Source organism: Aspergillus stella-maris, assembly GCF_047715825.1.
Source record: "Aspergillus stella-maris strain CBS 113639 unplaced genomic scaffold BDV14scaffold_45, whole genome shotgun sequence".
NCBI lineage: Eukaryota > Fungi > Ascomycota > Eurotiomycetes > Eurotiales > Aspergillaceae > Aspergillus > Aspergillus stella-maris.
Window position 1 is genome coordinate 64,744 of NW_027396839.1, and position 25,630 is coordinate 90,373.

General features: G+C 50.5%; 10 protein-coding genes across 10 annotated transcripts; 5 read left to right on the forward strand and 5 right to left on the reverse strand.

Moving 5' to 3' along the window:
* Positions 1 to 124: 124 nt before the first annotated feature.
* BDV14DRAFT_202234 (catalase) lies at positions 125 to 2,206 on the reverse strand (the record flags this gene model as incomplete). Its single annotated transcript, XM_073773960.1, has 11 exons — positions 125 to 207; positions 268 to 696; positions 751 to 835; positions 901 to 1,188; positions 1,239 to 1,362; positions 1,413 to 1,420; positions 1,473 to 1,565; positions 1,624 to 1,834; positions 1,892 to 1,915; positions 1,991 to 2,120; positions 2,173 to 2,206. The coding sequence occupies 11 exons, from the start codon at positions 2,204 to 2,206 to the stop codon at positions 125 to 127; spliced, it is 1,509 nt and encodes a 502-aa protein (XP_073625948.1).
* A 1,256-nt stretch (positions 2,207 to 3,462) lies between these two features.
* BDV14DRAFT_210174 (GMC family oxidoreductase) lies at positions 3,463 to 5,392 on the forward strand. The gene has a single exon (XM_073775826.1). The coding sequence runs from the start codon at positions 3,541 to 3,543 to the stop codon at positions 5,284 to 5,286; it is 1,746 nt and encodes a 581-aa protein (XP_073625949.1). The 5' UTR covers positions 3,463 to 3,540; the 3' UTR covers positions 5,287 to 5,392.
* Positions 5,393 to 5,968: 576 nt separating this feature from the next.
* BDV14DRAFT_202236 (uncharacterized protein) lies at positions 5,969 to 7,367 on the reverse strand (the record flags this gene model as incomplete). The annotated part of the gene is made up of 2 exons (XM_073773961.1): positions 5,969 to 7,230; positions 7,307 to 7,367. The coding sequence occupies 2 exons, from the start codon at positions 7,365 to 7,367 to the stop codon at positions 5,969 to 5,971; spliced, it is 1,323 nt and encodes a 440-aa protein (XP_073625950.1).
* Positions 7,368 to 8,012: 645 nt separating this feature from the next.
* BDV14DRAFT_210176 (phosphotransferase family protein) lies at positions 8,013 to 9,696 on the forward strand (the record flags this gene model as incomplete). The annotated part of the gene is made up of 6 exons (XM_073775827.1): positions 8,013 to 8,074; positions 8,148 to 8,446; positions 8,495 to 8,670; positions 8,731 to 8,815; positions 8,927 to 9,519; positions 9,562 to 9,696. 6 exons carry the CDS (start codon positions 8,013 to 8,015, stop codon positions 9,694 to 9,696), a joined length of 1,350 nt encoding a protein of 449 aa, XP_073625951.1.
* Positions 9,697 to 10,142: 446 nt separating this feature from the next.
* On the forward strand, positions 10,143 to 11,528 carry BDV14DRAFT_210177 (S-adenosyl-L-methionine-dependent methyltransferase; the record flags this gene model as incomplete). The annotated part of the gene is made up of 5 exons (XM_073775828.1): positions 10,143 to 10,313; positions 10,364 to 10,493; positions 10,545 to 10,674; positions 10,735 to 11,107; positions 11,178 to 11,528. 5 exons carry the CDS (start codon positions 10,143 to 10,145, stop codon positions 11,526 to 11,528), a joined length of 1,155 nt encoding a protein of 384 aa, XP_073625952.1.
* Positions 11,529 to 11,556: 28 nt separating this feature from the next.
* Positions 11,557 to 13,083, reverse strand: BDV14DRAFT_210178 (FAD binding domain-containing protein; the record flags this gene model as incomplete). The annotated part of the gene is made up of 1 exon (XM_073775829.1): positions 11,557 to 13,083. One exon carries the CDS (start codon positions 13,081 to 13,083, stop codon positions 11,557 to 11,559), a length of 1,527 nt encoding a protein of 508 aa, XP_073625953.1.
* Positions 13,084 to 14,146: 1,063 nt separating this feature from the next.
* BDV14DRAFT_210179 (cytochrome P450) lies at positions 14,147 to 15,886 on the reverse strand (the record flags this gene model as incomplete). The annotated part of the gene is made up of 4 exons (XM_073775830.1): positions 14,147 to 14,227; positions 14,305 to 14,769; positions 14,821 to 15,186; positions 15,299 to 15,886. The coding sequence occupies 4 exons, from the start codon at positions 15,884 to 15,886 to the stop codon at positions 14,147 to 14,149; spliced, it is 1,500 nt and encodes a 499-aa protein (XP_073625954.1).
* Positions 15,887 to 19,355: 3,469 nt separating this feature from the next.
* On the forward strand, positions 19,356 to 21,528 carry xanB (isocyanide synthase xanB; the record flags this gene model as incomplete). Its single annotated transcript, XM_073773962.1, has 3 exons — positions 19,356 to 19,554; positions 19,603 to 19,941; positions 20,003 to 21,528. The coding sequence occupies 3 exons, from the start codon at positions 19,356 to 19,358 to the stop codon at positions 21,526 to 21,528; spliced, it is 2,064 nt and encodes a 687-aa protein (XP_073625955.1).
* A 1,919-nt stretch (positions 21,529 to 23,447) lies between these two features.
* BDV14DRAFT_210182 (SDR family NAD(P)-dependent oxidoreductase) lies at positions 23,448 to 24,417 on the forward strand. Its single transcript, XM_073775831.1, has one exon. The coding sequence runs from the start codon at positions 23,519 to 23,521 to the stop codon at positions 24,332 to 24,334; it is 816 nt and encodes a 271-aa protein (XP_073625956.1). The 5' UTR covers positions 23,448 to 23,518; the 3' UTR covers positions 24,335 to 24,417.
* Positions 24,418 to 24,429: 12 nt separating this feature from the next.
* Positions 24,430 to 25,488, reverse strand: BDV14DRAFT_210185 (proline racemase family protein; the record flags this gene model as incomplete). The annotated part of the gene is made up of 1 exon (XM_073775832.1): positions 24,430 to 25,488. The coding sequence occupies exon 1, from the start codon at positions 25,465 to 25,467 to the stop codon at positions 24,430 to 24,432; it is 1,038 nt and encodes a 345-aa protein (XP_073625957.1). The 5' UTR covers positions 25,468 to 25,488.
* Between the last annotated feature and the right edge of the window lie 142 nt (positions 25,489 to 25,630).

Below are 25,630 nucleotides of genomic sequence, written 5' to 3' on the forward strand. Positions count from 1 at the left end.
GAACGAGAGTTACTTTAACCACGCATATTCCTCTCGTTTGTAATAAGATTGAAATAATTGCATCGTTCGCTCTATGGACACGCGGATGTTCTAGTAACCAGGTGGAACGATTCTCCTACGTAAATCAATCCTGAACCGATTGAATGGCCGCTTCAGTTTTCTCGCGCAGTTTACCACCCAGGTCGTGGTTGACGCGGCTGAAGAGATCTGTACCCAACATTACTATTGAACACAAGAAAGTAAGAATATAGAAACCTGGGTACTAACCGTAGACCTTCGCCCGCAGCTCAGGATACTTAACCCCCGTAACACTCGCAACAAGGTTCTCAATAAGCCTATCCTGATGCCCCTCCTCACGTCCAATAACCTCCCACAAAGCCGCAGGTTGAACAAAGTCCTCATCCGTAATCTCACTGGTATACGCCGAAACTTCGCCTGCCCATTTCTCATGCTGCACATCTAGGTTCAACGCCGCAACACTTTCACGCTTGACGTCCTGATAGAAATTGGTCGGTTTGATTGAGGATCCGACATAGTTGGGGTCTCCGCTGTAGTTGTCGTCGAATCGCATCTTTCCGTCGCGCTGAAAGGGACAGTAGACTTGGACTTTTGCGGCGTTTGTGGGGAGTTGTTGGTAGTTTACGCCTAGGCGGTACCGGGCTGCGTCTGGGTAGGCGAAGAGGCGGGCTTGGAGTACTAAACTTGCGTTAGACAAGAAACCATTGGATTTTGAGGGGTTGTAACACTTACCTGGATCAGCGGACGGTGCAAATCCAGGGACCATTGTTGATGGTGAAAACGCAGCTTGCTCAATGTCTGCGAAATAATTCCTCGGCTGTTTGACGGTCAACCACCGAAACCGACAGCCTTATCAGGTCAAGATATAGAAGAATGACTTACGTTCCGATTCATAGTTAATTTTCCAATCTGTATCAACGGAAAATCAATATGCGGCCAAACTTTCGTCATGTCAAATACATTCCAGCGATACTTCTCCGCCTCCTCGGGAGTCATCAACTGCACGAAGACGTCCCAAACGGGGTATTTGCCGCGCTCAATAGCCTCGAACATGTCTTGGATCATATAGTCAGGGTTATGTCCAGCGAGCTTGGAAGCTTCTTTGCTGGTTAGATTCTGTATACCTTGGCGGGTTTTCATGTGAATCTTGGCGTATTTGAATGTGCCGTCCTAAACATGGTAAGTGAGGGACGTAGCGAAAGGGGGTGGAGATGCCTTACTCCCTTGGTGAACTTGTACGTATGGCCACTGTATGCATTCATGTGTCTAACGGATTTTGGCGTACCGCGGTCGCTGAACAGGACCATAAGCTGGTGGATGCCTTCGGGATTGCCGACGTGGAAGCTGGACAGCATTAGATAGAAGCATAGAATTAGGCCTTAAAGGGGACATACTCCCAGAACTGTAACTTTGGTTAGTATCCGCCAGTCACATCATGAACTACCAGTACTCACCATGTTTACATCAAGAAGATGCGTCTGAGGGTGTCGCTTGTGCGAGCGGTTCATGGATGGGAATTTGATCGGATCGCGGATGAAGAATACCGGCTGATACGATATTAGCATGCATTTCCAAGTCGGCAAAGATGGGTTTGGCAGCACATACCGTATTATTGAAAACCCAGTCGAGGTTTCCCTCATCCGTATACAGTTTCATTGCCCATCCATGCACATCTCGAGCGGTATCTGCGGACCCGGACTCTCCCCCAACAGTAGATACTCGCTGAAGAACTGGTGTCTTCTTTCCAACCTGACTAAGATAGCTAGCACTTGTAAAGTCGGAGCAGTCGCGGGTGGCTTCGAATTCGCCATAACACCTAGATCCAGCTTGCCGTTAACGAAGGTTGTTGGAGCGGCGAGGATTGGAAGCTTACCCTACGGCTTTGGCATGCACAACACTACAATTCCCTCATAACTCAAGTTAGACCATCCATCCGAGTTTACGAGACTCATAGACCCTGCGAGATACATACCGTTCTGGAATCCTTTCGCGCGAGAAATGTGCCAAGGTCTCAATAAGCTGTGTATCCTGGAGAAGCCCAAGCCCACCGCCCTGATGACCTCGCATCAGAACAGTAGTTCGGCTGTTGGACACGGGACAGCCTGCTCATTATTGAATGTCCAACAATAGAGCACAATGAACTTGGTCACTTACCCTCCGCTAGGGTGTAGTATCTCTCATCGGTCATGATAAAAGTAGGTCCAGTAAATGAAGTTAACAATAGTGGTGAAGAAGAAGGCGAATGCCTGCCAGTGTCCTAACCAATTTTTTAAGTCCCTGGCTTTATATAGGTAGCATAGACCTTGCGACGACCTTATCGTGCCAGTCATAACTCTGATCTGGCTTTGCCTTGCCTCTTAGTGATGCACTCACTCTGATTGGGCTTCGTAGTACTGACAGGCCGGGAGCTCCTACTGCTTTTTACCCCTCACGAGTCTTCTTGTATATAGATGCATCCCCACATGGCGACCATTATCCTGTCCAATGGCTGGGCCTCGCCTTGTCTACAGGGTACCTATACGTTTTTGGTAGTACTACCCACCAAGGCAATGCTAAATCCTGTGTCACCTGAGCCCGTGAGGGGATAGATATCCAGCTTCCCCTCAAAACTGGACCTATAATGCGCCGATGAACAATGATTGGCCTGCTACCACTACCAAATTCGTACAGAGTAAGCTCGGTGGCCGGCCGCCGATCTTAGGCCCAACTCAACCATGGCTTGGCTTCGAGCCTCATAAACTGTATGGCGTTGTCTGGTTGATAGCTTTGTTGGAGAAGTTTGCCGAAGGGGGGATATTAGTAGGGTAATACAGGCTTTTGAGTGGCAATATTTCAATCCCAGCTTCCAGTATCTTGAAGGTGAGGAGTGAAGACGCGGCACACCTATGACGTCCCTTCGGATCTCTCGGACAGTCCACTAACGGTGCGGGGCGTGTCAATTGTCAAACCTGCTGAAGCCCCCGAGTCATCTCCGAAGGAAAACCGTCATACATTCTGACTGCATCACTCTTGAAACAATCATTTTTAGAACTGTCTAGCGTCTGGACTCTCCAGCTACATACTTCTAACCCCGCACCACACCTCAAACATGGCTACATCATCGTTCTTTTTGTTATCGATCCGTAAGCTCGTCGATCGTCCACTACCCCTTCTAGTAGCACAAGCTCGCAAATCCTGATTGCTTAGCATGCGTGGCAGGGCGACAGTGGAGAGTTGGAATCCAGCATGAAGGATCGGATTTGCCACTCGTGCGGCCTTGATATCCTTCTAGCCCAACTTGGGGAGACAATAAAGCCAATTGGAATTCGTCGGAGGGTCTGGACTCCAATTTCTCTAAGCTAGTGTAATACTTCTTGTTTGCATCGCGATGATGTATACTGAGGGGTATAAAACAGAGTATATAAACGATGTAGATGTCGGCCTGGTGTTGATCGAGCAGGCCCTTCACGATTTACCACGGTTCCCATACTACCTTAATTCCTTCATTCCCCTCAACTACTGCTATCTTATCATCCATTTACAATGTCCATCCAAGATAACGCTCGATTCGACTTCATCGTCGTCGGCGGCGGTACAGCAGGCAACACCGTCGCTGGTCGTCTAGCCGAGAACCCCAACGCCCGTATTCTCATCCTCGAAGCCGGCGTCGCCGACACAAAGACTATCGAAGAAATCATGACTCCCTCTAACGCCTTCGAACTCCGCGACAGTGAGTACGACTGGGCATACAAAACCACAATGGTCAAGCGTGATGACTACGAGCGCGTCGAGAAACCCAATACTCGTGGAAAGGTCCTCGGCGGAAGCTCATCGCTGAATTACTTCACCTGGGTTCCTGGGTCCAAGGGTACGTTCGACATGTGGGAGGAGTATGGTGGGAAGGAGTGGGCTTGGGACGGGCTCCTTCCGTATCTGCGGAAGAGCGCGACGTACCATGATGATGAGCAGATGTACTCGCCTGAGTTGAAGAAGATTGGCGAAGGTGGTCCGATTCCTATCTCGCACTCGGAGCTTATTCCTGAGATGAAGCCCTTCCGGGAGCGCTTGACTCAGGCTTGGAAGTCAACTGGTCAGCCAATTACTGAGAATATTTTTGACGGCGAGATGCTAGGGTTGACGCATAGTGTCAACTCGATCTACAAGGGTCGGCGATCGGGTAGTTTCCTCTGTGTTGCGGGCAAGCCGAATATTACTATTTTGCCTCAGGTGCACTCGAAGAAACTTATCATTGATGAAGCCGACAGGGTCTGTAAGGGTGTGACCGTCATTACGAGCTCAGGTCAAGAACTCAACCTCTTCGCAACCCGCGAGGTCATCGTCTCCCAGGGTGTCTTCGAATCGCCCAAGCTCCTCATGCTCAGCGGTATCGGACCCGAGGTGGAGCTGAAGAAGCACAACATCCCAGTCTTCATCAACAACCCGCACGTCGGCCAACATCTCCTCGACCATCCCGGCGTTCCCTTCGTCCTCCGCGTGAAAGAGGGCTTCGGCATGGACGATCACGTCCTGCACAAGGGAACCCCTCAACACGAGCAATCCCTGCAATCCTACTCCTCCAACCACACAGGCCCACTAGGGTCCGGTTTCCTCGAACTAATCGGCTTCCCCCGCATCGACGCCTACCTCGAGAAAGACCCCGAATACCGCGCCGCCAAAGCCTCAAACAACAACAAAGACCCCTTCTGCCCCTACGGCCAACCCCATTTCGAACTCGACTTCGTGTGCCTCTTCGGCAGCGCCTTCCAATGGCACTACCCGACCCCAAAGAAAGGCAACTACATAACCGTAATGGTCGACCTTGTCCGCCCCGTCTCAGAGGGCGGCGAAGTAACCCTCAACAGCGCCGACCCACTAACTCAACCAAACATAAACCTAAACTACTTCAACAACGATCTGGACATCATCGCGCTTCGCGAGGGAATAAGATACGCCTACGACGTTCTTATGAACGGCGACGGATTCAAGGATATTGTTGAGGCCGAGTATCCGTTCGAAATGCCGCTTGAGGACGATAAGCTTATGAAGCGCGCGGTTCTGGATCGGTCGCAGACGAGTTTCCATCCTTGTGGGACGACAAGGTTATCGATGAACATGGAGCAGGGTGTTGTTGATCCCAGACTGAAGGTTCATGGAGTCAAGGGGCTGAGGGTTATCGATGCGAGTGTTATTCCTGTGATTCCGGACTGTCGCATTCAGAACTCGGTTTATGCGGTTGCAGAGAAGGGGGCGGATGCAATTAAGAGGGATCATGGGGATCTTTATGCTTGAGAATCTTTTCGCTGTGGACTTGATTGAAGCTTTTGGAGGTTGGTTTGATGGATGTACTGTTTCTACTATCGCTTTCATATATTATGGACCAAATTGTTATGTATTACGCAAGTTTTCATTGACTGAGATACTTAGACAAGAACACTCCACTTTCCTTATGGATGTTATTTGAATGAATATCAAGTATTGCGTACCCTGTGGTAGTTCATTACACACAGATGCCATTAAAGTTATAGGTCACGACGCGAAGTTCTGAACTGCGTGCGCGGAAGAAAAACAGGGCCTGAGGCTTAAGTTAATCAAATACGGTTAGACCTCCCAGAGCGGCTAACCCAAGGAAAGGAAAAGCGCGCCCTGAACAGGTTAGAGTGTTCTCCCTGTGGAAAGGCTCGGCAAGCCCGGTCCGCTCGGCCCCACCACGCTTGTGTAGCGCTCGAAAGTTTCGATTCTTTTATTTTGACGCTCCTGGGATCCCCATTGCTTGAGATGTTGATGAATCGATGACTGCGAATTCTTGACATATAGTTGATGAGAGAATACTGCTACTATGTACGTATCGACAACTGAAGAAGTGATTGTAATTAGGGCATGCAGACGTGATATATTAGAATCGCGAACATAGATGGACAGAAAGCCGGGATAACAAGAATATTGCGTAGCGCAGGTTGGGATTCAGCGGGCATTATGCGCGAAGCTCATGAAGCTTAGGAGTTGGACTGGAGTCAGGAGCCTCCAGCTCATACTGAGGTGCCACTGCCTCCATCTCAGCTGGCCCTGTCGTGTTCATTGGCACCGGACTAACCGGAGTCTTCCGCCAGATGCTCCCGATGCTCGACAGCGGGCTTGTAGCTGTCATGGCTGGATTGGGAGGAACCTGCGCCTTGCGATTCTTGCGGCGGCGCCAGAACCAGAATCCTAGAATGGCGATAATGATAGCCACAACGCCGCCGACAACAGGACCTGCAATCCATGCTTTGCTAGATGATGATGATGCTTCAGTGGATTCGACATCGATGACTTGAGCGAACGTGATATTTGGGTTTGCGATTTCCGATCCTTCGGCGCTGAGGAGTTGGCAGTTTTCGTACCCCGACGCCATAGTCGTATCGAATACCATGCCCGCACATTCTGGGTCGAGTGCGCAATCGTCCATGCATTGGTTGGCATCAGCGCGATGATGCGATGTGATATTAGTTGCCCCCGACCTAGTCTGGAAACAATCAACAGAGAACTGCTTGCGACTTGACTCATCGGCCGTGGACGTGTAATAATCCTGGCGACAAGCGCGATCAACTTCTGGAATCTCTGCAATGGCAGAGTGAATCAAGTGAGTGGGGTGGTTCCCAGTGACCAATCTCCCAACGGTATCCTTGAGGTAGCAGTTGCCAAAGCCATCGCCCATATCCGGACTCCACGAGACAGCGAGACAGAGGGGTCGCGCCTGCGCGCAAAGCTTCATGCACTCATCTATCGTTGCAGTATGCATCTTGCACCACGGGGACGTGACAAGCGACCAGGGACAATAGTGACCAAAGGGCGCCATATCAGTCGCACACTGTATAGTGAAAGAGAGGCCGATTTCGGTTGTTTGGACCGACTGGTTCGCATAGGGACAGGCTGAGTCGTAAGGATCATACTGATATGCCGCCGCTAGAGCAACGTCCGTGTCTGTGTCATCAATGAGTTTATCCTCGGTTGAGTCATCCTCGCTCGTCAGCAGCCAACAGGTGCTGTTTTGCTTTGTGTAGGCAATTCCATAACAGGGTCCGCTGCGCACAGAACAATCGTTCATGCAATTTGTAAAGCTGTCCTGAGTTGGCTCTCCTGGGCCGTACGCCGCGCGCACAATATTATGGTCGCAATGCGTGGTAAAGTTGAGGCTGTTCGGGGCCGTATAGCTACTTGTTTCTGCGCAGGTGGCCCGTTTGTCGATCTGGTGCGGCTCTAGGTAGGTGGAGGTCGGTTAATTCCTGAGATCTTCTCCGCACAGCGACCGAGGAGAAACTATTGGAAGACCTACCTCCTGGATTGTTTGGAAGCCCCAAGGAGAGCAAAGGAAAGAGGAGGGCATATGGCCGCATTGCTAGGAAGGTGCACAGAGGAGGAAGCCGCGACCCGTCGCTCGCGAAGGGAGGAACCTCCGGGGGTTTTGTTCCCCGGAAGGCAGAGGATCAGCAAAGGATCAGTAGCGAGGCAGACTCATTTGATTGCCCGTTGGGGCGGGGGTCGAACATGGCCCTGTATGCCAAGCGCCCGTGCTACGTGGTTGCGCCAGTGTTGTGCATTCTGAGGTCAGAGCCGTTCAGGAACGGGAGACAAGCATTGGCAAACGGTGGTCTTGCTGATGTGTCTCTCAGCATTTAGATAACAGTGCGTCATGGTCCTGATCATAGTAATGTCTCCTTATATCTCACAACGGCCCTTGGCTGCCTCCTATGTCACTCTATCCGTCTTTCTTGGGTTGTGATTGGCATATTGATCTTTAGGGCAGACGCCACCAATCTTGACCTGTAAGAGACACTGTGATTTGAAGAATCATGTTTTTCTCCATCTTTTGGACCGCCAATCAAAGTGTCGACTATGCTTGTTAGGGCTGTGATAGGCCTCCGGAATAGGATAAGCGCTTGTCTGACCCCCTGCGTGCTCACGTGATAGCAATCTAGCAGCAAGCCCTTTTTGGAACCATGGCGCGCTCGGTTAATCACGTCCGGACTTCAATTGTCAAAATGACGCTGTTTCAGAAGCTTTGGAAAGTCAGAGGACCGCCTCATGAACAGTTTATCTCCCGGTTATCAATATCCTGTCGAGTTACGCGTCTTGTCAATATTACAACGCGCGCCGCGAAATACCAACATCAGCAGGAACACAATCAGTCGTGAAGAACTGTTCGCAGATTCAAATGATCGATTCCTCGTAAATGAAAAATACCAGCTTAATGGAAGATATTGCAAGTTTGACCTCGACGCACTATGCGATGTCGTTGCCAGATGCGGCGGCGGGGTTTGCCCCGTAACGTTCGTTGAAAAGTTCGAAGGAGGCTTCAGCAAAGCCATCCTGATGCGGCGAGAAGACAGAAAAGAGCTTATTGTAAAGATACCTTGTCGCATCGCCGGGCCCCAACATCTCACAACTGCTGCGGAAGTAGGAACGTACAAATACCGTGCGTTTCTCTGTCCCGTAGACATGCGGCTCGTGCTGATAAATTCAGTCAAAAAGCGCACAAATATACCAGTGCCTTCAGTCATAGCTTGGTTCTCAAGATCCTGTAGCTCAGTTGGCGCCGAGTATATTGTGATGGAGAAAGCCTCCGGGGTCCAATCTTTTGAGAAATGGGAACATGTGCCTGAAATAGAAAAGCTGGAACTTATCAGAAACTTGACTCAGGTGGAAGCCTAGCTTTCGACCGTCTCATTTCCCCCGTATGGTGGTTTGTCTTTGAAAGAGAATACGAAGGACTTTCGACATGAGAACGTGACTGACGATGATACGTTTTGCATTGGGCCTGAAGAAGCACTTGACCGGGGCCCATGTGAGGATTCCTCGATCGCTCGACACATCTGACATTTGAGTAGAGAAAACTGTATCGGACCTGGGAATATCGATCGCGAACGGGAGTTATCCCGCCTGTCTGAGACGACAGGTGAAAATCAAGTTCCTGTTTATCGGGGAACCCAACAGGAACACGAAGATCTCCTAAAGATGGCTATCAGCTTGATGCCAGCACTGGACTCGAATGCGATATTGACAAAATATTCCAAACCTACTTTGTGGCACACCGACTTTCACATGGGAAACATCTATGTTCCATCCCAGGAGCGATCTCAGATCACCAGCTTCATTGACTGGCAGTCAATCTCCGTCCTTCCAATGTTTCTGCAAGCGCGATGGCCAATTTTCTCGCAGCCGCTGCGGGACTATAAAAGAGGTTTAATTAATCCCGAACGCCCAGCTTACTTTGAGACATTCGACCAGGACGAGAAAGCAGCAGCACAGCAAGAGTTAAAGCAAGCCAAGCTGGCAAAGGCGTATGAAGTATCCGCTTCTCTCGAGGAGCTTTTCATACGCCTCGGAGAAACATCAGAGGTTGGAGTTGTACCACTCCGAGAGTGTCTAATCAAGATTTCTCATAAATGGTCACTATTTGGGTTCTCTGGTACTTGCCCTTACTCTTTCACCAATGAGGATATCAAGACCTATGAGGCACAATTCGCAAAATACCAGGAATGGAGCGAAGTCCAGCAGCTCGCCTAGGAGACGCTGGGGACGGACTCGGAGGGCTGGATATCACCACATGTAAACTTTGAGGTGAAGCGCAAGCAGAATAAGGAGCTATTGTCGGTGTACATTAAGAGCGTTGCTGGTGAGAAGTCGGAAGAGGAGGCGAGGCTGATGTGGCCTTTTCCGGAATAAATGGGGCACGACATAACTGCAAGCTTGGGTCTTCTAAATTCCTCCGGTTCTTCACTTAAATATGAACTGCAAAGTAATCCGCAAAAGCAGGCGGAGCGGCAGCCTTCGTACAGGTAGCATGCGTTATCCTTGCTTTACCATTCCGGGTTTGACATAGAATAATTACCTTTGCAGGTGTAACCCTGATGGTGCGCGTGAGAAGGCAGCTAGCGAACACCTCAGGGCGAGTCGGTTGCACAAGACCTGATTATACTCGGAGTCCGCTCTTACCAAAAGCGCCGCCAGCCAGCCTCCTTCCTCATTCAGCTTTGCTTTTCCTTAGCCCGGGCCCTCTCCGCCCTGAAAGTCTCTGGAGCATCTCTTCCTGCAATTTATCTTCCACATTTTTCCACCACATCGACGGCGTGAGACATCAAGCATCCGCCGCCTCAAGCCTCCAAGTCAGCATGAAATCATCCACTCAGGCCACGGATACTGAGAGTATCATTGCTTCCATATCTCGGCTAGCAGAAGAACTTGGCACCGGCAGCACTCTCACTAAAGACCAGGAAAAGCACTTACGGACCGTATGTCAAAAAGTTCTCTCGGGTCTTGGGAAATCTAGTCTGCAGGTGGAGGTAAGGAATTTCCTGTGTCGAGCTGAATACTCAGTGACAATGGCTCTTAGTTCCCTGAAAAAACCGCCATAAAAATCGCCCTCGATATGGGTGTTTTTGATTTCGTCTGCGGCAGCGACAAGGACGAGTTCACTGTTGACGAGATCGCAAAGCACGCCAACGCCGACCCTGTGCTTGTGGGTAAGTGATCATTCTCCTACTGACCCGCAATTGTCTGAGTTGTCGTTATAGAGCGGATAATGCGGGCTTTGTCCTTGAGTTGCCTGTTTAGTCCCACCTGGCGAGATACCTACAAGGCGAACCGGAGCGTCCAAGACCTTGCACCGGGTGCTCACATGAGAGACATGGTGAATTTCACGCAGTATGATTTTTGTCTTCTACGCAGCCCTGACCTTCAACACTGACATGAGTGTCATCTAAGTGACGTTGCCGATTCAACCTTGCTAAAGCTTCCCGAGTTCCTGGCGAAAAACAAGTATCGCAATCCAAACCGCGCCGATGCCACCGCATTCCAACATGCGCATCAGACGAACGAGCCGTTCTATAGTTGGTTGCAACGCCACCCTCCAACGTATTCATCGTTTTGCGGCATGATGAAAAGCACAGAGGACTTTGCAGCCCGATGGCCTGACCTTTTCCCCGTGACGGAGCGATTTCTTCAGTATCGCCAACCACACGCGCAACGGGCTCTAACGGTCGTGGACATTGCTGGGGGTACGGGACATAATATGCAGCGTCTTGTAGATCGGGTTCCTGACCTCAAGGGGGATTTAGTCTTGCAAGACTATGCCGAAGTGTTGGCGAATCGACCTTCCAACATCAATGCGAGGATCCGCGGAATGCCGCATAATTTTCGAGGCACAGCCTGTAATAGGCGCGGATGTATACGCTCTCACAAGGGTATTGCATAACTGGCCGGACGAAGAGTGCCTGAGAATATTGGGACACATTGTGGCCGCCATGGGTCGCAACTCGATTCTGCTGATTGGAGACAAGGTCTTCCCAACTGGCGCAGCAGAAATATCCCCAACGGATGTCATGGCAGATATGAGTATGATGATGCTCCTAGGGGGCATGGAGAGAACAGAAGCTCAGTTCCGACAACTACTGTCGTCCGTCGGGCTAGAGGTCGTGAACATTTGGCGATCGACGGGACCTATTAAGAACCACGAGGGCCTACTGGAAGTAAGACTGGCCGATGGTCCAAGTCAATGATATTGTATTTGGCACTGCGTGGACAGATCTAAACTGAATTGTTATTCTTTGCTCTACGTGCTGCACTTTCACCGGCGAGCTTTCCGAATACAGCACCCTTGGTCAGGCCTGATCCACCAGGGTAGTTGAAGGCAAAGAAACCCCCAGCTATTTCCCCGACTGCCCAGAGACCAGGCATGACGAGGCCCTCATCATTGAGAACTCGCGCTGCGTCATCCACCTGCAGCCCGCCGTAGGTAAACGTGATGCCACAGGTGACGCCGTAAGCTAGAAACGGAGGGTGGTCAATTGGCAGAGCCCAGTTGCTCTTGGGAATATCCAGAGTCGTTCCGGTTGAGACTCCATCCCGAGAAAATGCGTTGAACCGTTCTGTCGCATCTGGTGGAGTGGCTTCGTTGTAATGCGCGATTGTCCCACAAAAAGCTTTCGCATCAACTCCAATCTTCTGCGCAAGGTCCTCGAGGGTATCTGCCTGGACGGGAGACGCAACAGAATACCGTGGTTCCAAAAGATGCAGGGTCTTCTGGTCAAAGACCTGAAAGGCAGTCGCATGAGGTTGGCGAACAATGGCTGCGCCGGCCTTTGCATAGGTTAGACTGAAGACGTTCTCGCCTTCATCTATGAAGCGTCGCCCATTCGCATTGATCATGACTGAATAAGGGAAGCTATATCGGCTCATGCTATCTGCGTCGCTGGGTTTCAGGATCTTAGGTGCATTGAGGTCGTGAGGCGTCGCATGACAGCCGCCAAAGTTTCCAACCGCTGCAGCCCCAGATGCAACGGCCTGCTCTAGAATCCTACCAGTGTTGAATCGACAACCTCGGAGGGCCACAAGATCCCAGCCCTCTCCGAGATACTGTCGCCGTAGCCTAGGGGATGCTTCAAAGCCACCACACCCGAGAATGACCTGTCCTTGGGCCCTCAATGTCTTGTCCCGCTGACGAACAATCACACCGCGAACAGTGTCACCATGTGTGATTAGCCCAGAAACGGGCGAGGAATGAAAGACTGCAATCTCAGGTGTCTTCAGAACGGCCTCCCACAGTGCTTCCATTAGTCCAGTTCCCTCACCCACCGCCATGACCGTGTCCCAAGGAGGCATATCCACCACCCCCTGAGCACGAATGATCTTCTCTCGATCAAAGAACTTCCCCAGCGGCAATTGCCACTTAACACCCAACTCCTCCTTCATCCACCTGACCGTCTCGAAGGCATACTCCAGCATAACAAACACTTGTGCATTATCACAAAGCCCCTTACTCGTCCGCTCAATGTCGTCACGGTACTGTTCCGCCGTATACGGCTCCATACGACAATGCGCGATGTCATCCAACGCACTCCCATCGAGCAGTGCCTCGACTTCATGCAGACCACCATGGGGTATCCGGAAGATCCCCGATGAGAACCGACTATTCCCGCCATGCTCGGCCTCCGGCGCTGCCTCGAAGATGACGACGCGCGCACCGGCCTTGTGGGCTGCGAGTGCTGAGACGAGAGCTGCATTGCCGCCACCGACGACGATTACGTCGTAGGACATGTCACGCTGGGTATCCATTAGGGCGTGTCGTTTGCAGTTCAAAGGAGTAAAAGAGATTTGCTTTTACTAATTGAGGTTGCGAATCAAGGCAGGAACTTGTCCTTCTGCACCCCTTTGCATTTGCTCTCAAACAGGCCGCATTATATGTCCCGGTGAGGGGGCCCTGGGTACACCCTCCCTGACTCCCGGGGTGTGGCTGTGCTGAAGACTCGTGACGACGTCAGCAAGTCCCAGTTGTAGAGTGCGATTGTACAGAGTAAGGCTTCCAAAACAATGCCACAATTCGAATCTCAACTTGCAAAGTCTAGACATGGAACTCGGTCAGGGATAAGACCGAGGGCTGAAAGTTCCACAAACTAATGGGGCATTCTCAACGAGACAGAGCACTGCATGCAGGATTCGGCTGTAAATGCCTGCTCAGTGTTGAATACCAGAGACCTGCAAGATTGAATTTTGCCAAGTTCTTCATGTAGGCACAGACAGATAGGCGTTGCCGCCACTTTCCTTCGGCTGGGCCATTGTGAAATCTCACTGCGCACCTGCAGTATCTACAGACTTCTTCCTAGGACCTTGATGATCTTACTGCGTTATTATCTTGTTTCCCTTGCAGAGCGATTAGTCCTCTCGGAATTCATTTCCTGGATGTAATGGCCTAGATTTTCGACGTGAGACTTAGCTGAGGAACTTCTAATGTTTCACCATACTGTGCACGCAGTGCTACGATCATAAACTTTCCATACTTTTCAGCATTTCCTCCTTTGTGCGACGTCGATGTAGGCCGGGCATGCATACACCTTCCTGTCTGAGGGAACATGTTCTTTTTCGTTTCCAAATTCACCGTACTGATGGGCTCCGGTTGAGCGGTCTGTGCTTCCGATCGAGTCAGGTAAGAACTACCATGGAGTACTTTTCGAACCTGTATTATAAACCTTAGGAAACAGGGTGCATTTCTTCTGGCTGTTCCTGACTCTAAACTAGGATACTAGGGACAAAGCTATGCTCCGATCCTGGAAGGGCCAGGGAGCTACGTAAGATGAATAATGGTTCCGAGTACTGCGTAAAACGTCGAATGAGTGTCTGTCTAGACTTTCTCCAGATCGTTACTCCCGCCCTCCAGCTCCTCGACCAAGACTCTCAACCCCAGCGGCATCATAAACATAATCTGGATATCAATGCTTAAATTAGCGGAAAGCTCACACTGAGAGGCCCGGAATATTGGAATGTCAGAAGACAACTTACCCCTCCCAAATTCAACTTGTACGTCGGGTCAACAACCCACTTTACCCTTCTCACCATCTCAAACATCACCAGTCTAACCTCCGTCAAGACTAGACTCTGCCCCAAACACTTCCGCGAGTGCATCGAGAACGGTATATAATGGCCCTTCGTGTTGCGTAGTCTGAAATTCGCTTGGATATCCTTCACTGTGCTACCCCATCGCTCGGGTCTAATCTCTTTTGCGTCGGCGCCCCATATTGCGGGATTCGTATGTACACCGTAGGAGTTCCATCCGATCCAGGTTCCCGGGTGGACTGTGATATCACCGCCGAGTTTGGCTGGATGTGCCGCTGTATGGTTGAGCATTTCGGTTACAGGAGGATATACCCTTAGCACTTCGTAAAGGAGGGAGGTAAGGTACGGGAGGTCGTTGACATTTTCGGCTGTTGCCGCCATGCATTCGGCGCGAAGGAGATCCTGCAAGCCCTGTAATGAAGTGAGGAAAGCCTGGCAAAAAGAGACAAGATCCAGACTCACCCTATCCTTCCCAAGCACATACATGATCAACCCTAAGAAAATAGCAGTGGTATCATGCCCAAACATAAACGACATGCGCAGGTTAGCCCTATATTGCGCGTATGTGATTTTACCCTCAACGAATGCCTTCTTGAGCATCTGCGAGACTACCTTGGGCCGCTGCTTTGTTTCCGTTGTAGTCGTGGCTTCTACCATCCCGTCGAGAAGTTTATCGAATTCGGCCATGTTAGTTAGGGTTCGAGCGCGCGAGAAAAGATGTCGCCCTGGGGTATCGAGTTTGGGGAAGTACATTGCCCATCTGCTAAAGATTGCTGGGAGGACTTGTCCTAACAGTGGTGCGTATGGGACTTGGGGCTCATCTAGGGCCTAGGTACGCCAATGGTGTTAAAGAGTAGTTGCGGCGCATGTTCGAGAAAGGCTTGGCGAACACCACTCGAATGCAAGAACAATGCAAGCAGAAGGAAATCGACAAGCTCACCTGTAAATCAAAGTCGAACAAACACAACCCCATCACATCTTGAGCGATCTTCTCCATCCACGTAGCAACGTCAACCCCCCTGCCACGCCGAAGCTCCCTCTGCGCTTCCAAAAACCTCACCGGGACCTTCCTTGCCTTCTCATGGATTTTCCCCGTATCAAAGTTCTTCAAAAACCCGGGCCTCATAACGGTGGTAAGTGTATTCCACGTCGGCTTCGAACAATTGATGATATTCTCGCCCACAAACTCCGCCATAATATTGCCGCGGCCACGGACATTCGCGCCCTTCTTGGGCCATGTGTCATCGTTGCGGAATATATCGACCACGTATTCGGGTTTTGAGGTTGAGATGCACCATTTCCCAGTGAACCAGACAGCTATCGCGCCGTGTGTTTCCATTGGCTTGCGGTAGAAAGCGTCGTAGAGTTCCGGGACGGAGAGGTCATGGTACCAGGCGTAAAAATTTACCCAGACTGGGGTTCTGGGGATATTGAAGGGAATTGTGCTGGGAACGCTGAAGTACCTCCACAGGAAGAAGGTTGTGCCTATTAGCGCTAATGCGCCGGTGTAAAAGAAGAAGAACAGCATAGTCCTATTTCTCTCTAAAAGGTTTGGGATTTGCGAATCTGAGAGCAGCGTGGGAGAGTGATGATGTTTCTGTACAGACTTGGAAAGATTTCTGGAATTATAGGTTGCTTACAAGGTAGTTGTAGTAGGCGAGAAGACCGCCAAGTATCCTACCATACGCATCCACTAAATATTAACTCCTCTGAATCACTCTCGGCGATCGTGTGTGTAGGCTGGAACTTGAGAGGACAACTCAGCGAAGTGATCCGGGCAGCATTCTTCACCGGACATTCACAGACCAGATATCCTCTACAGACTCTGCCGGCAGTGCGGCCCAAGGCACAGCTCTCATGCAGCATCGGGGCAGATCAAGTGAACTGGTTAATGCCTCACGTATCCCTGAACAGAGCAACTAGTCCATCCCGGAGGTGAACAGAATATCCGATCGGGACTCGTACGCTGGTATCGCTGTACAGAGTACCGAGATGTACGGAGACTGCGCTTGCCACCAGTTCGCTACATGCAAGATCTCAATGACGCGGGCCAATCGCGGGCCAATCGCAAGCATATCTAAACGAATCAGTTCCTGCTTGTACTCCGTATATGGACGAGCAATTATGGCCCGGGCCACTATTGTGCGACTGTGACTGTTAAAAATGTTACACGGTCAGCAGAAGATTGGTCGAACACCAATCGCATCAATCGTCGTTGGGAGCTGTTCGGATTTGGATCGTGGCTGGCCATGACTTTAGATCTCCCTTGACGTCAGTTTTGCCTTTGGCGACGATGATCTCCGATGCATGCACGGCCTCCTGGACTCTTACAGAGTCTTGTTCTTTTGCCTTTATCGGTATGGTATGTGGCTTTGGTGGATCATAAGTTGTGGGGATGCCCGTTTTGCTTACTCTAACAGAGGACGTGGCTTGCAATCTGAAAGTGGGGCCTGGATGAGTGTCCTGTGCAGACTAGTATACATCGAGTGCCGAAAACAGCCTGATTTTCGCGTAACATACCACATTGGTGTCCCACTTTGATACCCCGAGTCTCATGGTTGTGCGACAGTGCACAGTACCTCACAGTCGATGACCTGGAAGAGGGAAGGAGCGTCCAATTACAGGTGAATCTGGAGTGGTGTGCAAAAGGAGCGTATGCGAGTGAGGGGACACAATGCACCAGGCATCGTCCGGCTTTACAGGTCGAAGTAATGGAATTGGGAGGAACAGCCAGGTGCTCTCAAGTACGCCATTGAGGACATTGTAGTGGGTACTCTTCACCGGATCCTCTAGCCTTGTTCCAACAAATGTTCCATCCATATAGCTAAGGGATAACTCAAATTACCATGTGCAACACATTATATTTGAAATATCTGAGGTACGTATTACTTCCTCGTGCTATATTGCAAGGTAGATTATGGGTTTTTTCTAACTCATCCGGATATTAGTTGCAGGACGGGGCCATCGTCACCCGCTCCTGATTCGGACATCCCATCGCTCATCCTAAGCCGGAGGAAATCTGGAAGAAATGCGCCGGTGCGGCATTAATCGGCAGTTATAGCCGTGTAAGGTCAAAGTTGTGTACAATTTTATTTAATGTAAGTAACCTTATAGTTCGTGACACACATTGGAGTGGTTCTAAATCAACCCGTCTTAATCCATTGGGTGATTGAAAGGGCGTTCCCGGTAAAGGTTTAGGGCTACTTATCCTGCCGGACGTAGATGCATTAAGGCAACTACCCAACATTGCCTGACTGATTTCTGGCTTTGTTTGGTTGAATGGACCGGGCATGTCCGCAGGAGCCTGTAAGAAAGATGTAAATTGTTTAGTCGTACTACTTGATATAGACACATTAACATGTACTACATGACGTAAAAGTAAGAGTATACCCACTTGTTCGTTGTTCACTGCCACATCATGCCCCTACCATCATGGTCGTCGCCAACTTCCATATGGACCATATGACGGTTAACATGGAGGAAACATCTGCATTGGTTTACGACGTAGATTACTCCATAAGATTGTAAGCCTATCTGCACATTTAACGCCACATTGAACTTTTTGGGCCATCTGTTTCCAACCAACATGAACCATAGCGGGGACGTTCACTCGAAGAAGGTCTGCAGCTACTAGGGCGGGTGACTGTTCAGTATACTAGCGTATCAGTGATCTTAAACCTCTCGTAAGAGCTTCGCTCTCTGATCGAGGCAGAGATTTCTGGACTCGGGTGCGTCGCGTCCGTAAGCTGTTCACTACTGCATCGCGGCGCATTAAATCCTTGGACAGCCCGTACCTGGAATAAACCGGGTTGGATACCAGAGGTGCATTCTATCCCATCTAGGTATTATTATGAGGCTTCACCTGCGTAACATGTGCAACTGTGAAGTCCGCGGAGACCGTCTTTCGAGATCTGATCAGCTTACGGCGATGGTCCCGCACACTCACGTCTTTACATCTAGATTGAGATCCGGTAGTCAGTGGCCGCCATTCACTGAAGGCCTCTCCGGAAAACTCCTCCCAACCAAACAATATATGCCCGACATCACATCGATTGTCTTAGCGCAGCTGAGTGGGGTGCATGGAGAATGGAGACTGTCATACTGTTCATTTATGGTTTCCAGGTCTCGGGGGTCATCAGCAAGCACCAAAGCCCCGATCTACCCACAGATCACATCACCAGTTGCCCATGTAGCTCAGGTCGACGTTTCCGTAATGACCTGTTTAAGTACAGCGCGTAAACTTGTTCTAGCTTAATCGATACTGGCCGATACGTATGTGAAGCCCAGGGTCTCGGGTGTCCACGAGGCTTAGTGAAGGCAGGCAATGGCCTCCCTAGGGCCAGTGCTCCAAGAGTATACAGGTAAGCAACCACGGCAAGCTTTATCCATCTTCATAGAAAGTTTTATCAGGAATATAGATGACCGAACAGGACCCAACAGAGTATATGGACTTCGTGAACGAGCTGACAAAGTAAAATTAAGGTCACATCACAATCAGGCAAGTCCATCCTTCGGTGCTTATTGTTCGCATAGCAAAGCTAATCATCCCTACCACGATACCTTTGTCCAGCCATTTAGAACAAGAATTGAAGATTATCCTAGATGATCAGTGGTTCAATCCCTGTTGGTGGTCATCAGCAGTGGATCCGGTATCTCTAACTCGAGGTGAATTGCACCCAGCATGTTAACCTCGAGGGGTAATGTATCGACTGGCAATACCAATCCCCATCAACCACTGCTAGTGCTGACAAAATTTTTCAGGCGCGTAATCGCTCCCTCGTATGCCGCCCAATCTTGTCGGGGTGGCTGGGCTGGGCGTGCTGATGGTGAACTACCCATGAACGTCCTGTTACATGAACACTGCTGCTGTACTAGGTTATAAATTCGAACCCCAGCTACCGGCTGGTATGCAATGTTGTACTCGTGAACCTAGTTCGTTCTAGCAAATACCCTTCATTGCATTCTATACCACACGTCTACACTTCTATAGTACAATCATGACCACTCAAGATCGTTCTAAGGTGCAGGTCGATGCCTCCGTCACCGAACAGCGAAATGTCATCAACGGTGTAAAGTTTTCTGCCAATTCGTCTACCGTCAATGGTGATGTCTTGAAGGCTTCAAACGATCAAGGCTGCAATCTACTTGACACTAAGGTAACAAATGGAGCCTGTCCGAAAGCCGACAGCCCCGAAGGTGAGGGCTTTCCACACACGACATGCAAGCCTTCCTAACGTACTGCAGGAACCGTCGACGGACCCTTCAAGGAGACTGCCGTCAAGATCATGCATATTCTGCATAGCTACAGCGTCAACTGCAAAGACACTGGCGACCTGTGGGAAGATGTTGAGACGTTCCTTCCTACTATCACAGCTGCCTTGGAAAAGCAAGAGCCGGTCCGCATGGTCCTGCCTGCGTTTCCGTTCAAGTCACCCAACAATCAGGAGAAGACCTTGGGCATTCTTCCGGATTTGGGTGAAGAGCTGGCCTTGAACCATCTAAATGGTCTATGCTTGAATATAGGTCAAGTCTACCCGCCTGGTGCGGAGGTGCATATTAGCTCAGATGGGTTGGTGTATAATGGTAAGCAATCTGAGTCCCTTCTTTGACACATGACACCATGAGCCGAGACTCATATTTTCAGATCTTCTCAGCGTCCCTGACGAGGTCGTATGGAACTATGGTGAAGCCCTCCGCCAGATTGCCATAGACCAAAAGCTGCGCCAGATTCGCTTCATCCGACTCGCCGATCTCCTTGAGCACGACAAATGCCCGCAAGACGATCCAAAACTTGCAAAGGAATTTTACCTTGCGCATGCATCCTGCTTCCGCAGGGAGCTGATTTTACGTTTCGGTGATCCCACCTTTGATCCGCGCGCCGCTATTCGGTCGGATATGGATGTATGCTCGACGTACCGCGGATACATCCGGTTCCTGACCAAGGACCTAGCACACCAGTTTACATCACACAGTAAACGTTCCAGAGAGGCTGCGATTGCTCCCATTGCCCGTGACATGATTTCCCGGGGTCAGGTGTTTGCTGCGGCTATTCGGTCCCAGCGGCGCAGCTACGTTCGACTTTCTATCCATCCGTCTAAGAATTCCCGGAAGCTCTCTGTTCCCTTGGTTCCTAATGGCCAGACCACGGTTATAGGACATACCCCCTGGCACTCTTGCATTGCAGTCGGCGCCGATGGCTCATATCGGGCTACCCATGCCGATCGTGTCCGAGACACCCACGACCTAGTTCACAAAGACGGCCATCCATATTGTTACCGCGAGCGGTCGGAGCTGTTTGATTGGAAAGCAGATGGGCTCGATGTTCAATTTGAGCATCTCTATCCTTGTGGCCTCATCATCCATCCCCTACCAGGTTCAGACCAAGGCGCCCCGTCATCTCCGTCCATCCGCCGTATCCCAATGCAAAAGGTTCGCAGGCTCTCTGCCAATATGTCTCCTGTGATCCTACGCGGCTTCTCCGACACAAACGTGGAGTCCATTTTTGTTGAAACGGCCGCCGATCTGGGCCGCATCGCCGAGTGGAGCGAAAACAGCATCGTCAAAGTCCGCGACTCAGGCCGACAAGACCGCCAGAACAACAACGTCAAGTCAAACGAGGCAATGCCAATGCACTTCGACGGAATGTTCCGCTTCAAGCATGAGGTCGATCCCGCTACAGGGGAGGAGATCCGCGTGCAAGACATACCGAGGTATCAGTTCTTCACCTGCCAGGCTGCGGCTGCCGAAGGCGATGGCTTTACCCTATTTTCAAGCTCGCCCCTATTTTTCCGGTACCTACCTGAGCCATGGAGTACTGAGCGCTTGCAAAAGGTAACTTGGAGTATGGAGAATGATGGCTTCTGGGACGCAAAAGTCTACAACCTCCCGCTTGTCATTAAGCATCCGGATACTGGCCTTCCGTCGTTGCGATGGCATCAGCCGTGGGGATCAAGCGACACCAAGTTTAGTACTTGCGAGGTGACGGTCGACAATGACGATGCAAGTCTCATTGAAAAAGTCGATAAACTGACGTATGACTATCGCGTCTGCAAGCGCTTCTCCTGGAAGGTTGGGGATGCGCTTGTTAGCGATAACATTTCTATGCTTCATACGCGCACTGCGTTTGACGGTGACTGTAACAGGGAGCTGTGGAGGATTCATTGTGATTAAGGCTTAATATATCCAGCTCAAATCTGAACCGATGCAGTGGCTATGCAGTAGAGGTGGGCTCCGCAGCTGGCTAAAATTGTACTCAATCGATGAGACTGATGGATTACAATCGATGTTTCTTTTCTCATTTATAATGGAATGAACGTATGTATCTCATACCCACCCACGTATAGAGAGCCCCATGCCTCTAACTGCTCGTATCTTCCCTTCATCATACCTCTACATATGCTGCGCCTGCCTAAAGTATGCAGCTGGTCCATCGCACCTTTTTGCCGGTAGAACATGATTTGTAATCGGCTCTTCTTGAAGGAAGGAGCGATCCATGCCTTCGCCTATACCAGGAAGGTGCCACTCAGTAGTTAGGTACCGTAGGTAACAGCCACCCTTCCTAAGCACATGGTGGGCCAGGGATCTGATAAGATATGCTGTTGTTGCCCTGACCTCTGTCATTATCGATGTTTTTGTTACGCTGGTCCTTATTTACCTCTCTCGTAATTCCTCACTACCTATGTATCTATCTACCTCAAGAGTCTCGGGTGGGGCATTCTACCTCACACATCGGATCGTTCCGCTGCGCGAGTCCCCAGATTATGCCTGTTCGAGATGCAGCAAATTCGGTAAGACCCGCTGGAAGCTATGATTCACGGAGATTTTAATGGGCACACAACTCACCAGTACCACTCAACTGACCAGAACCACTTGTGTCTATTTTTTTGCCTCTGTTGTGACTCTCTATCCACTTCCGAGATTTACCTGTCCCATTCTTTCATTTGTGCCAGGCTAAAATCTACGAAACATCTTGGCCCTGAGTTGCCACCGACCGAACATGCAGACGTTCCACCTTTTCCTGAACCTGCCTTATGAGCTTCGCTCTCTAATTTGGGAGATGAGCATACCGGCCCGGACGGTTGAGGTCCGTCTTGAACGCGACCATGGTGAATGGGGTGACCCGTGCAAGACAATTTCCTGGACGCCAGTACCCTCCATTTTGCAAACCTGTCGAGAGCCTCGCGCGGTAGGGCTCCGCTACTACCCAAAAGCCTTTGCTCTCCCTTCAGCATCAGAGCCACGCTATGTATGGGTCAACTTCGGCATCGATACAGTATCTATCGGGGATACGTATTTTGACCATATTAAACCTGAAGAGCAATTAACAATTCGGCGGCTCATGTTCGAGCGGGAGAATAAAGATACGTTTGTTCAGATGGAGGGTCATGAGCTGAACGAGTATAAGAACCTGCAAGAAATAACTGTTGTATGTTTAGATGACGCGTAAGGATGGTGGGATGCCTGGTATTGCGTTCCGTGGCCGTGCCCGATGGAAAATCTAAGGTTTATCGACAAGGACACGGGGGAGTTGGTCACAAACGAGCAAATGGCTGGAATGTACGCTAGGACTTTTGGGTGATGACACTTCTATGCGGCAACCGTCCGAAGCATTACGTCTATGATACCGAAATTAGAGATGTCCTGTCTATGACACTTCGCTGTCTGAAGACTGTGCGGGACAGTGTCCAATACGGCGATTTCATACTATGGTTTGACGTCGTGGATGCTGCGTCCCTTCCCGCGTTAACGTCCGAGGCTGTTATCGAAGGCACTAACCAGTTTATTGAAACCGCAAGGAGATCAAAAGGGAGGAGCGAGAGCGATTGATTGACGATTTCCTCACGGGTCTGCTATTCTTCATCCCAGTTGTGGGAGAGGCTGCCGGTGCAGCTCGTCTCACAACCGCACCTTAATACGATGTCACATTCCTCCATAGCAGATTTGTTCCGTCACGGGGCTCTGTACTGTGGAGTGGTATCCCCGCGCATATCGGCATCGCCCCCGACAATACGCAGCAACCGGGTGTAGATCCGATCTTGACGTCTCCGAGTTGGAGAAGCCAAGAATCACCCAACCATCAACTAAACAGACTTCAGAAAACTACCCCGCGAACAATTCAAAAGTCTCATCTTTCTTTCACCACATCCAGACATCAAACACAATGAAATCCAAATCACTCACCGGCAAAAATGCCATTGTCACCGGCGCATCGCGCGGCATAGGCAAAGGCATCGCCCTCGACCTCGCGAAACGCGGGGCAAACGTCCTCATCACATACAACTCCTCTCCGACCCCAGCAGAAGAAGTTATAACAGAGATCAAAAAGCAAAGCCAAAGTGAAACTGAAAGTGAAGGTAGTCAAGCGGTCCGGGCTCAGGTCGACGCATTCGCAATCAAAGCAAGCGGATCGGATACATCCGCGCCGAAAGCCATCGTCGACGTAGCTGTATCCCGATGGGGGAAAATCGACATTATTGTGAATAATGCCGGTGCGAGAGAAGATTATGACTTTGAGGACATGACGCTGGACAACTGGGAAGGGCAATTGAATACGAACCTGCGGTTCCCGGTTTTTCTCATAAAGGAAGCAACGCCTTATTTCGGATCAGCGCCGCGCATCGTCAATGTCTCGAGCTCTTATGCTATTGATGGGCATACGGGGTCGCTGGCATACGTTGCGGCGAAGGGGTCCATTGAGGCCGTGACGAGGTCTCTGTCGAAGGAGTTGGGACACAAGTATAATGCGACTGTGAACTGTATTCGGCCTGGGCCCGTGAACACGGAGCTGTGGGCTAGGAGTATCAGAGATCCGGAGGTGCAGAGGGAGTGGGAGCCTACTATAAGGGGTACCCCTGCGGCGCCGAGGGTTGCGGAGGTTGGGGATGTTGCTGATGTTGTGGGGTTTTTGGTTGAGGAGGGGAGTCGCTGGGTTACGGGGCAGGTTTTGAATGTTAGTGGGGGGTTGTTCTTTGAGTAGATAGATGCTGGATTATATGGAGTTGATGCATTGCAGAGGTACCTTAATTTTTCATCTCTATGGAGTATCTGAAAATATACGCTGGTGTTCTATACCTATGAACCAATATGCCACTGGTCTCCGACTCTGAAGCCCAAGGGAAACGGGTCAGTAGAGTCCAGGACCATCTGCTTATACCCTGTGATCCAAGCACTTCCCTTCACCGTCGGCAGAACAGCCTGGTAGTCTCCGACCTTCGTCATCCCCCGAATATGGCAGTCAAAGGTACTCCCAATAATACTCCGATGCTCAAACACCTCATTGACACCCAACTGCCCCCTGGCATGCAACACGGCCATCCGCGCACAACTCCCAGTCCCACAAGGGCACCGATCAAATCTCCCAGGCGAAACAACAACAGTGTTGACAGCAACCTTGCCATCAGGGCCCTCCTGCATCGGCTCCGTAAACTCAAGAATACTAACCCCCCTGATATCTGGATTCTCAGGATGAACAGGCGTGTAAACATCTTGCACAGCCCTCTTGATCCGCTCTCCAATCTCAATAAGTTTCGGCCCATGATGGTTCGTAATACTCAGTCCCACCTGCGCAACATCAACGAGAACATAGATCATGCCTCCCCACGCGATATCAACCTTGATCTTCCCGAGACCAGGAACATTAACTTCAAAGTCTAACTTGAATACAAATGCAGGTACATTGTCGAACGAGACAGCTTTGCACTTTCCACCCTCACATTCGGCAGTTACCCGCACCAATCCCGCCGGAGAATCAAGCACGACTTCTGTAATCGGCTCTTTCATCTGAATCATCCCCGTCTCGAGCAACACCGTCGCAACAGCAATTGTATTTCCACCTGACATAGGCGGGTACTCCTCGCTCTCCATAATGAGGAACCCTGCGTCCGCGTTCGGATTGCAGGGAGGAAGGATAAGATTTGTGCACATTGCCGGACGACCGCGCGGTTCGTTCAGTAACAGTTGTCGAATCGAGTCATTTTTGTCGCGGAAGTGCACGAGTTTGGCGTACATATTGGGACAATTGGGAGGGTCGAGCACGCCGCCTGTTATTACATCGCAGACTTCGCCGGCGCAGTGGGCGCCTACGACGTTGATTGTGCGAATTGGAGGCATTGTGATGCTCAGGTGTGTATATTAGGGAGCGAGAAAGAATGTTGTGCGAGACGCCTGTGCCTAAATATCTATATTCTCCAAGTAACCTCGAATGGTAGGTTTAGAATGTTCCATGTCCGCGGGCCCGCATCGGATCGGGAGGGTTCCCGGTGATTACGGAGGC